The following is a 12,657-nucleotide window of genomic DNA, read 5'->3' as shown; positions in this document are numbered from 1 at the left end:
GTATCTCTCCCAGTTCTATTTCTTCAGTTCTACTAAGGACTTCATGTTGATGTTTGCTATTTGGACAAATAATAAATCCCACATTTGGTCCATCAGAGTGTGGTTCAGATGTTAGGAACTAAAAGATCGTGCCTAATGCTGACATGTACAAGTTCCTTTAAACTTAGATTGGTAGCTTGATTAAACCAGAGGGAAAAATGAATTGTTACCATTTTAAACAGTCTAAGCTAAAGGCCTTTGTTTCCCAGCACTATTTTAAAATCTTCCCAGATTCTAATGCTATTGGAATCAAATACTCGATTTAGGAAGGAAACCTGAGATGCTCTAGGGAGGTTTGTTTTTAAGTTACTATTGTTCCCTGGAACTGTTTGCTCATATTATGGTTGGCCTTAAAGAATCTCTGTATAAATAGTAGATATCTATTATTTCAGATGAAATTAGTAATGAGAAATACCACCAAACTTCCTGAAAGTACAGTCTATGCTTGTTACTTCTACTTCCTCATCATGTTGCTAAAAATAGTGAGAGCTGTCCTGCCTGTCTTTTGAGATTTTTGTCTGAAGATCAAATGAATTGATGATGAAAGAACTTTGGTAAACTCTAATTCACCTATTGGATTGTGTTAGTGAAATGAAAACACCTTCTTGCCCATAAATAATCTTCCTGACCCTTGGCCTTGTCAGAGTGCTCAGTCTCTCCTTTTCATAGAACTGGTAATTGATTATAAATGCTGCCTCTGGGCTTCCCTGGTGGCGCGGTGGTTGAGAGTCCGCCTGCCGATGCAGGGAACACGGGTTCGTGCCTCGGTCCGGGAAGATCCCACATGCCGCGGAGCGGCTGGGCCCGTGAGCCATGGCCGCTGAGCCTGCGCGTCCGGAGCCTGTGCTCCGCAACGGGAGAGGCCACAACAGTGAGAGGCCCACGTACCGCAAAAAAAAAAAAAAAAAAAATGCTGCCTCTTTACCTTTAAAATTTGTATTAAAATTTTTTAAAGAATTAATTTAAAATATAAGAAAAGAAAAAATGCTGCCTCTTTGAAACTTTTTTTTCTCTAGTGTTATTTTATGTTCTCTTCCAAATGTCTATTCATACAGCTGGATATAGAGATTTAGATATCTGCCCTTGTGTATGTATGTGTATCTACATATATGTGTGTATGTATATATATGTGTGTGTATCTACATATATGTGTGTGTATATGTGTGTGTATGTATATGTGTGTGTGCATGTGTGTGTATGTGTGTGTATATATTATATATATATATATACATATAATATATACAATTGTAATGGCGATTAGGGCACTGTTCTTAAAGGGCCCTACCTTTCTGCCTCCTCTTTTTCTCCTTAGCCTTCTTTTCTCCTCTACCCCTAACATACAGACATTCCCTAGATTGCCTCCTTTCTCACTTCTCTTCAGTTCATTCATTCAGCATGTATTTATTTAGCCAGTGGGGACATAAGAATGAATATGACTTTCTACGTTTCATTCGTTCAGTCAAGAAGTCCCCACTCCAGGGAAACTTACAATCTAGACGGGGAGACAGATGATAAGCAAGGAAACAAACACGGATGATATTTGCTGATTATGACAAGAGTGATAAAGAACACAAACATGGTTAAGTAGAGAATAAATAACAAGGGATGACAAGGAGGGAAAGTGTCTCCAAGAAGGTGACATCTGAACTGAGCTCAGGAGGATGAGGGGAGTTGGTGGTCTGCAGAGCTAGGGTAGAGCGTATCTAGTAGGAGAATAGTGTGAGCAGAGGCCCTCAGGTAGGTAGGAAAGAAAGTGATATGTTTGTGGATCTGAAAGAAGATCAGGGTGGCCAGAGCAGAGTGAGAGGGAGGGGAGGTGACAGGGGATGGGGCTGGAGAGAAAGGTAGGGGCCAAATCATGCAGGAACGATCAGGCTATGTATAGAATTCAAATAAGAGCAATGGGAAGCCGTGGAGGATTGTATGCAGCTAGTGCAATAAATAGGATTATGATTTATAAAGATTTCTCTGATTTTTGTATGCAAAATAGCTTGGGGTATTACGGAAGCAGAGAGACCTGTTAGGAGGCTACAAACTCATTAGGAGACAACAACCGTTGTCTGGGAAAGAGAGTCAAGATTTGAACGACCTCTGTTATGTAGATGACCCCCAAATCCATATTTCTAGCTGAGATCTCTTTTGTCTTTGACTGCTAGACCAGTGGTTCTCAAAGTGTGGTCCCTGGACCAGCAGCATCGGCACCACACGTGAGCTTGTGAGAAACGCAAACCCCAACCCATGTGCCCCACCCCAACCTAATGAATCAGAAACCCTGAACTCAGGACACTGCCTTTAACAAGCTCTCCTGGTGATTCTGATGCATGATGAAGTTTAAGGACTGCTACTCTAGGCCAGTTGTTCTCGAATTTTAGTGACATCAGAATCACCTACAGTGCTTGTGAAACCGCACATTGCTGGACCCTGCCACAGAGTTTCTTCAGCAGGTTGAAGGTGGAAGGGGAGGATGTCAAGAATTTGCACTTATAACAAATTCTCTGGTGATACCAATACTGCAAATCTAGGGACCACACTTTGAGAATCCTCCACTACCCAAGTGACACCTCCACCTACCCCACCAATACTTTAAAACTCAGCAAGTGCAGAACCAGATCCATTCATGAACACACAAACCATCCTCCGCAACAAGATTTTACTCCTGCCTTTGCTTCTCACCATCAGCATTCTTATTATCCAAACTTATGGTCACTGTGTCTGTCACTGCCTTTGCATCTGTCATTCTTTCTCACCTCCTGTATCAGCCAGTTTCCAAGTCTTAAAGCTCATAATTCCGCATTGTCTTTCCCATTTGTTCACTCTATTTCATCATCACCTAGTTCAGGTTCTTACTGTCTCCTCTGGATAACTGTTCAAATTTGTTGACTAATCACCTCTCCTGATTCTCCCAATAATTAACAATTGAATCATTGTCTCCGGGGATGGAGACCATGAAGGTCTCTAGGTGATCTTATCAGTATGAAACCGTGAGGACTGCTTCAGAGTTTCCCACCTTGCAGAGGCATTAGAATCACCCAGAGAATTTTTAAAACTACTAATTACCACGGCCCATTTCCAGAGATTCTGATTTAATGGGTCTCAGTGGAGACCCAGACATCATTCTTTTAAAGCTCTACTGGGGGCTGGGACCCACTGGGATATATGGAAGCTTTACAGCAGAGGAAGAGAGTCAGGCACTCATCGTTGACTGGACCTAGGGACTGAAAGGAAGTCTGAAGGTGCAAGATGACTCTGAGTAAGGTTATAACATTAGGTGCTAGGAGACAGGTGAGGCACTGTCAATAGAAACAGGGCATTCAAGGGGAATAACTGATAATTTGGAGGCAAGAGGATGTCTGGTTCTGGGTTTACTAAGCGCAAGGTGCCAGCAGGACATCCAAATGGGAATGTCACTAACAAAGTTGGAATGTGAGTCTGCAGTGTGATGATTCTGTTCTAGAGAGAATGATTGGAAAGTTGTTTACAAAGAGGTGATTGCGGAAGGTGCCGGAGCAGATGAGGACTTTGAGAGAGGGTAGAGGCTCTGTTTCCCAGTATGGGTCTCTATCCATATTAAACTCACCTGGGCTGCTTATTAAAATGCAGATTCCTGAGTCATTTCCCCCAGAAACTCTAAGTCACTAAACCTGAGTTGGGGCCTGCCTGGGGATCTGAATTTTTGATGACTCCTAAGACAATGGCAATGCACACTAAACTTTGAGTGCCACTAGATAAAAGGAAGAAAGACAGGTGTGAGGACAGAAACTTGAAGAACATCTATGTTTGGAGGATGAGCATTAAAAGAGGGGTGAACACAGAGAAAGACAGATATCATATAGTATCACTTATATGTGGAACCTTAAAAAAACGATACAAATGAACTTATATACAAAACAGAAATAGACTCACAGACAAGAAAACAAACTTATGGTTACCACAGGGGAAAGTGGGGAGAGGGATAAATTAGGAGTTTGGGATTAACAGATACACATTACTATATATAAAATAGATAACCAATAAGGACCTACTGTATAGCACAGGGAACTATAGTCAATATTTTGTAATAACCTATAAGGGAAAAGAACCTGAAAAGAATGTATATATGATATATATGCATGTATACGTATAACTGAATCACTTTGCTGTACATCTGAAACTAACACAATATTGTAAATCAACTATACTCAAAAAAAAAAATGAGGGGCTAGAAAGAAGAGAGGGAAACAACCAGCCATAGTCATGAGAGCAGAAAGATTGTACAGGATCCGGAAGGCAATGGGAGGACTTTGAATAAGAGACAGGGAGCAGGGCTTCCCTGATGGCACAGTGGTTAAGGATCCACCTGCCAATGCAGGGGACACAGGTTCAAGCCCTGGTCCGGGAAGATCCCACATGCCGCGGAGCAACTAAGCCCTGCACCGCAACTACTGAGCCTACGCTCTAGGGCCCGCAAGCCACACTACTGAGCCCACGTGCCACAACTACTGAAGCCTGCGCACCTAGAGCCTGCGCACTGCAACGAAGAGTAGCCCCCGCTCGCTGCAACTAGAGAAAGCCCACATGCAGCAACAAAGACCCAATGCGGCCAAAAATATAAATAAATAAATAAATAAAAATAAAAAGTAGATTGTAAAATAATATTTAAAAAAAAAAGAGGCAGTGAACAACGGTTTTCTTATGGCCAGTACCTCAAGTGATGCAGTCACTTGCATCCTTGGGTTTTTCCTGTTTCAGATTGGTTGCTCCTGATCAACCCAAGCTCCAGACCAACCTACTTTTGACCAAAGTTATGTTTAAAACCTCAAATATTGGAGCCCAAATGCTATGGCTGAACCAAATTCTCTTGTGTAAACTTTTCTACGTAAGCATGAGCAAATAGGCCCAGTTTCCTTGTAAAAGGGGAATGAATAATCATGTCCCTTGTTTAATGTGATTTTTAAAATCACTAGATAACACAATGTATATAAAGTACTTTACATTGTGCCTAGAACTTGTAAGTTGTTTTACAAAAAGTACATACTATTTTTGTGACCCAAAGGACTGTACGTGGCATATTGAAAGTGCTCAAATAAATTGCTGAGTTTAAATTTGATGCATAAGGAAGAAGGAATATTCTTCAGCTGTTTCTGATCTGTTTATGTAGTGGCTAGCCAGCGATCTTGCAATAGTTAGGCCAGACCTGAAGTAACTCTAGCACTATGGCCAACTGTCTTTGGAAACAAGATCAAATGATCCATCAGTACATATTAATTCAGCTCCCTGCTCTAGGCAGGCAATAAGGTTCTTGACCTTAGGAGCCTATAATCAAATCAAGTAGACTACATATAAAATGGTAGAAAATGAACCTTTATAGACAGCATTGTATAGAATATAACCTACAGGAAAGTTGACTGTGGACTGAGGTAATTAGGAATACTTCACAAAGGAGTTGAAAATTGAACTTCATTAGTCTGTGGTTAAAGAAACCATAGGGCCGTATAACCACTAAAGGATCTCCCTGTTGACCTGAAGAGTTCACTTATTCAGGCCAGTGGTCTTAGCCCTTAAACATTGAAATCTGATGTTTTTGATCTTATGTAATAAGGAAAACAAAATGGACAGTTCATAAATACACAGTTTAAGAGGAATGATTTGGGGCTGGACCTGACCAATTAGATATGCTTAACTTATTGGGGGAGAAAGGGTTTTTTAAAATCTCAATTTCTTGCGTATTAAGAAAGACACTTTTTTCTACCCTGAGAAGATCCGTGGTTTGTCATAATCCTTGTATTCAAGCCTGCTGAATAGGCTTCAGCAAACCTTACCAAAGATGAATGTCAGAGGGTTAAATGCTAAGTATCTGCGCCCTTCCAACTAGCACAGGCATCTTATGAAAGCAAACCTAACCATGGTGAACTTAGTCGGTTACAGTGATGATGCATTACTGCCAGTGGAGGCAAGATTAAGAGATTACATCAGACTACGAGTTTCATCCTATTTGTGTCTAACACTTCACTGACCCAGACTCTTGGCTCCTGTATGCAGTAACCCAGAGCCCAGCTTTAGTCAATCGAATTGAATTATGAATAGTCAATCTGAATGGACTAGTGTATTTGCTCGCATCACTTTGTCTTTTGAAAGTCACTAATTACAATATTAGTATGGTTTATGCTAACTTTATTTTAGGAGAATTTTTCTTCAAGTGGGAACATTTTGACATTTCAGAAATTTTATGTTTAAGTGATAGTTTAACTACAATTATTCAGGTAATTAGAAATCAGAAGAGTAAAAAGAAATTCAGAAATAGGAACAGAGCCACTGAAGTTAATATTGGAAACCACGAGACAGAAAATAGTACCAGAAAACTGGAAACAGGCAGATCTTAAGAATGGGAAAAGGGGAAAAACTACTACCGTTAAGCCTGACGTAAGCCCTTACCAAATTTCTGATACAAATTAATTTAGCATGTATAGAATGTGTGCCCTCTAGATCTCATGTACTTTGTAAGAGTTGGAAAATAAAGCAGTAATTACTAGGAGCCAGCATGAAATTGCTAAGTAGTCTGAAATGTCTTCTTTTAAATCATAGGGGCTGTCATATTCAAGTTCATTTTGCTCTGATTATTTAAGTAGCACCACTGTTAGATAGCTTCCGTGCTCCATAAGGAAGGACTAGATTACACTTACACGAAATCAGGAAAGAGATGATGTTTTTCATTTTACATAAAGCTTTTCTGAACTTTGGTGTCTGTATCTTCAAAATATGGGCATAATAACCTCTGATCTACCTCCTGATATAAAGTATGAGAAAGTGATTTTAAAATGTTGGTGATGGGCTTCCCTGGTGGCGCAGTGGTTGAGAATCTGCCTGCTAATGCAGGGGACACGGGTTCGAGCCCTGGTCTGGGAGGATCCCACATGCCGCGGAGCAACTGGGCCCGTGAGCCACAACTACTGAGCCTGCGCATCTGGAGCCTGTGCTCCGCAACAAGAGAGGCCGCGATAGTGAGAGGCCTGCGCACCGTGATGAAGAGTGGCCCCCGCTTGCTACAACTAGAGAAAGCCCTACGCACAGAAATGAAGATCCAACACAGCAAAAATAAATAAATTAATTAATAAACTCCTACCCCCAACATCTAAAAAAAAAAAAAAGAAAGTTATAAAAAATGTTGGTGACGTGTAATAAAGAAATCTTAATAAACAAGAAGAAAAAGATGGGTGGAGGGAGGATAAGGGAGAAAAGAATGAAGGTAAGGAGGAAATCCATGTGTGACAAAAATAATTGTAGGGCAGAAAAAGACTTTAGTGGAAGAACCCTATCATTTTTTAAAAGTAAGTGAAATAAGGGAATTCCCTGGCAGTCCAGTGGTTAGGACTCAGCACCTTCACTGTGGTGGCCCGGGGTTCAATCCCTGGTTGGGGAACTAAGATCCCGCAAGCTGCACAGCGTGGCCAAAAATAATAATAATAAGTGAAATAAGGTCCAGAGAAGTTAAATGACTTGTGTGAAGTCTTGCAGCAAGTTAATAGTGAGAAAAAAGTAAGCCAAAAGGGGAAAGAAAAAAAAAACTGAGTGTTAAAAGACAAATGGGTTCTTGGAAGACATGACCTGGAAAGCCTATTAAAACTCACCAGGCCCTTTCACTTACCTCTGAAAATACGATTCAGTCAAGGGGACCGATGTTGGACTGTGGTTCCCCGCACAGTAATCTTCCCGAGGGTCCCAATCAGAGAACAGGGTCAAGTACCTCTTCCACTCTCAGTGCTCATCCTATTTTGTTCACTCACCTCTCTCCCTCCAGACCAATATCCAGAGAAGAGAAATCAGGGCCCACACTTGAGTGCTTTGCTCTCATCCCACCATTTTACAAAACAAAGCTACCAAAAACAAACAAAAAAACCCTTGGATTCCTTTAGAGATTCAAATTACTGTAGAGATTCAAAGAAACATACATTCTCAAAAATATTTTAGTTGGTTGTGACAACAGCCAAACCTCTGCTTATTTGATTTATCTGAAGAGGAATGTGTCTACTGTAACTTACTGATTTTTTTTTTTTTTTTTTACTTTTTATGGCAGTTAAGTTAGCAAAACTAACAATGATAGGACGATTTGAGTCTTCTATATGGAGAGGTATCTTTAAGGATAAAAAAATTTTATGTGATATAAAAAGATATAAAAGTTTTTCCTATTAAGTTGTATCTTATTATAGAAATGAAGATGATGAAAGAGACATTTCTGTGAAATAATTTTAGAAACAGAGAGAAAAACAAAACCTTCCAGCCAAATGGTGTGTGGGTCTCAAGGGTTGGAACGTAGTTGCCCAGAGATTTGTTAGTTCAAATCTTCACAGGAAAGATTTGTGTGCAGTTCTCACTATTTGTGTACTCATTTATATAGAAGTCTTTTTTTCCCTATAGTTTATACGTATTTAATTTTTTAACTGCTAAAACCATCCCACGTGGTAAAGAAATGAGGGGAAGGATGCAATGATTTCCTTAAATTGTGCTTTTGGACAATGAGGTATATCTTCCACCAGCACAACGAATAACTAATAGCCCATCATAAATTCCTTTGTTTTAAGACAAATTCCCCTGATAACACAGGTCAGTGGTTATACAGATTAGTTCTGAATATAGTCTGCAGCTCTCAAAGTCCTTGCGCAGAAAAGAAAAACAATTCATGTGAAGTGAGCTATGATTCAGGAAATGTAACAGAAAGGTTTTTACCCTAACAATAATTTAAACTAATAAAATAAATAAATAGAATGTTTTTACTTTCTCCTTTTCATTTCCAAAGTCAGTGACCCAGAAACCATCAAGCTACTCGATCACATAGCAGCAGTAAGAGTCGATAAGCCCCCATTTTCAGGCTAGGTTTTAGAAATCAAAAAATGTACTGTTGAAATCATGACTATGAACAGGATAGTTAAGGACATTTTGGCTGAAATAACAGTTCCTGGTCAGTTTAGTCTGATCAGTTAAGCCACCTGTGATCATCAACCAAGTCTGAGTCTGTCTTAATTCAATAAGCAACTCTTTTGTAGCACGGTCCTATGCAAACCATGTCCTTCAGTTTACGTATAGTACTTTGGATAACTAATCAAATGCATGTAGGTTATATAGAATATAACCATAAATATGAAATGTTGGCTACCTACGTTTCACCTTGACACAAATGGTTTGCCAGGTGGGATTTTTCTTTCTTCTCCACCGTATTCCACCACTTACCTCCTCCACCACAGCTGTGTTACACGAGCAGCTCCTGTTTGAACTGCTCTAGTCGCCTCCTGTGCTTCCACTTTTGCCCCCAAAGTCTATTCCCCCTTTAAAAGGGTCCTGTCATGGACTTCCCTGGTGGCACAGTGGTTAAGAATCCGCCTGCCAACTCAGGGGACACAGGTTTGAGCCCTGGTCCAGGAAGATCCCACATGCCGCGGAGCAATGAAGCTTGTGCACCACAACTACTCAGCCCGCACGCCACAACTACTGAAGCCCGTGCGCCTAGAGCCCGTGCTCCACAAGAGAAGCCACCACAATGAGAAGCCCGCGCACCACAACGAAGAGTAGCCCCTCCTCACCGCAACTAAAGAAAGCCCACGCACAGCAATGAAGACCCAACGCAGCCAAAAATAAATAAATGAATAGATAAATAAATAAATTTATTTAAAAAAAAGAAAAGGGTCCTGTCAGAAGGACCCTTTTAAAACACAGAACTGATCACATCACTCCCCTGCTCAAAGTCCCTACTGTGGCCTCCAGAGCCCTGTGTGGAGTGACTCTGGACACTGCTCCAACCTCACCTGCTGTCACTCTACCCTTGGTCATTCCACTCCAGCCATGCTGGTCTTCTTGCAGTTTCTGGACCACGCCAGGCACACTCCCTCCTCAGGCCTTTTGTACCACTGTTCCTTTCACATAGGTCCCTGCATGGCTCAGTCCTCTGCTCAAACACCCTCTCAGAAGAGGGGTTTCCCCGACCATCAACCGTCGTACCTGTAAATAATAGCCCATTGCCCTCACAATCACCACCCATGGCTCCCTCTCTATTCCCTTGCCTACTTTTTGTATAAAAAAAATTTTTAAAGGAGAGTTTTATTTTTTTAATTTAATATTGGAGTATAGCTGATTTACAATGTTGTGTTAGTTTCAGGTGTATAGCAAAATGATTCAGTTATACATATACGTATATCCATTCTTTTTCAGATTCTTTTCCCCTATAGGTTATTACAGAATATTGAGTAGAGTTCCCTGTGCTATATAGTAGATCCGTGTTGGTTATCTATTTCATATATAGTAGTGTGTATGTGTTAATCCCAAATTCCTCATTTATCCCTCCCCCCCACCTTTCCCTTTTGGTAACCATAAGTTTGTTTTCTATGTCTGTGAGTCTGTTTCTGTTTTGAACAGTATGGAGTTTCCTTAAAAAACTGAAAATAGAACTACCACATGATCCAGCAATTCTACTCCTTGGCATATATCCGGAGAAAACCATAATTCGAAAAGATACATGCACCCCAGTGTTCATTACAGCACTATATACAATAGCCAAGACATGAAAGCAACCTAAATGTCCATCAACAGATGAACGGATAGAGAGTTTTATATACATAGTGTAAGCTATTAAGTGATTTATTGTAAAATAGGTAATTTATTATATTTCTTCTTAGGCCCTTCTTTTGCCAGCTTTTTGATTAGAGATTTAAAGAAACTTTTTGCAAAATATAACAAAACAAGGTTCTTTAGAGTTGCTTTTGGCATTCGTGGTCTGCACATAATTGTATTGCATTTTTAACAACTAAATGAATTCCACATGAAGAGAGCTATGCTTACTCTCCCTCCTCTCCCTTGAAACCCGCAGACGTCTTGCCGGAAACGCTTTGACATACATTCCCAAGGGAGCATTTGCTGGCCTTTACAGTCTTAAAGTTCTGTAAGTAAACCGAGTATTGCTTGTTATAATTCTGATTTTAGTGTCAAGTGGATGCTAATTAACTTGTAAAGATTGAGTTCCTCCAATAAACTATTTAGAGTCATGAGATAATTCGTCTAAATTCCAGTCTGCCTTCCTTGATACCATAGAAACATGTGATACCTGGCTAGATTTGTGTGTGAAAAAACTTCATCTCTCCTTTTCTAACCTTAATGTCAAAACTTTGCCCCTAATTAACCAACTTATCAACTCAAACTTGTGAAAGCGTATTTCCCTTTCCTTTTGTGCTATGAAGTTGGGGGGAGTTTTTTGAGTCATTTTGATTCAAGTGAATAAATCACTATTATGCTGACATAATGAGATCACAGCCTCAAACCATTTGCAGAATTTGTTTCCTTGTGATGCGCTGAATAAGGCTCAGGTAAAAAAAAAAAAAATCAAGTTTATGTTCCACTTATGAATAGATGTTGAAAAGCCTAGTGCATAGTAGATACAATGAGTAGTTGTTTAATTGAGAAATGTTAATCCCTTGAGACTTGTAAAAAATGGGCTTTCTTACTATTTAATGTCCAACTTCCTAATTTTCTATCAGAAAACTCATTATCACTGATACCTCCTTCTTCTAGTACCCATTGTTTAATTTTCTTTCAGTTTATTCTTTGTAGAAAAGAAAGGGACCTTGGTAGAGAAAATAGATAACACAAGTTGAAATTCATACCAGGAAAGTTTTATCTCAGGGAAAACAACCTGATTTTATCTCCTTTGAGATAAAAGTTATAAACTCTAAAAAGGCATTTGATGTATTTCTGCTTAATAGAAATTGCATTTCATTGACCTGAGGGATACATAGGCTATTTGAAAAAGCAATTTTATTTAAATTTAATATTTTGTTAAAAGGTAAATTCAAAAGCAGAACTGTTATTTGGTCTTGGTCTACTTAGGTGATTGGGTTTGATCTCCCTACCCTTGAGTTATTTTTACTATTAGGTAGCAATATTTTTAAGTTGTCATACTTCCAAATCCTAAGGTTAATGCATTATGTGGTGAAATTCTAGGCTGTAACACCAATTCTAATGTGCCTATATTTCCACAAATCCAGCAAAATATTTGGAACCATTCAAAATGCATCACATAAATCAAGTTTAGATGAGACACCTAAGATGTTTTCCCTGTGTCGAAATAGGTACCACTAAGTATTTTGGAAACTTGTTAAATAAATTATATTGGAATGAATTATTTTAATTCATTGACAAAATGTATATTGGATGTACCGAACTAGATTGTGTGTGTGTGTGTGTGCACGTGTGCATGTATGCACACACACCGCTCAAAGTGGCATTGAACAAATTATTGCTGGAAAGACAAAGATCAATAAGTATGGCCATGCCCTTGAAGAGTTTATAATCTAGTGGTAGATTGTGGGATCAAGATACTGTGACCAAGACAGATGAACAGATCACTCTGATTCTGTGGAACTACAGAGGTTGGGAAGGACTCTGTCCAGTCTGATGGTTCAAATTCGACTTCCTAGGAGAGATGTTTCTCCAAAGAGTTGACCTAGAAGCCAAACCTTGAACCAACCATCCACATAAGGTAGCCGACTGAGGGGACACTATACATAGAGACACAGAGGCAGGAGGAACCTGGGAGGAACAGACAGCCCTACGCAGGTGGTACTTAAGCATTCAGGAGAAGGTATCTGGAGAAGAGCCTGG

General features: G+C 39.8%; 1 protein-coding gene across 2 annotated transcripts in view; it reads left to right on the top strand.

The window, feature by feature from the left end:
- The window catches only part of LGR5 (leucine rich repeat containing G protein-coupled receptor 5), a 120,812-nt gene that overhangs the window by 61,976 nt on the left and 46,179 nt on the right, over window positions 1–12,657 (top strand). For both annotated transcript variants that reach the window (XM_060306524.1, XM_030866275.2), the window contains exon 3: window positions 10,871–10,942. In XM_060306524.1, coding sequence (XP_060162507.1) covers window positions 10,871–10,942 — 72 coding nt within the window. The remainder of the gene's footprint in view (window positions 1–10,870; window positions 10,943–12,657) is intronic.

This window comes from Globicephala melas, chromosome 10 (genome assembly GCF_963455315.2).
Source record: "Globicephala melas chromosome 10, mGloMel1.2, whole genome shotgun sequence".
NCBI lineage: Eukaryota > Metazoa > Chordata > Mammalia > Artiodactyla > Delphinidae > Globicephala > Globicephala melas.
Note: the sequence above shows the minus strand (reverse complement) of the source record. Positions and strands in the feature narration are given on the sequence as shown.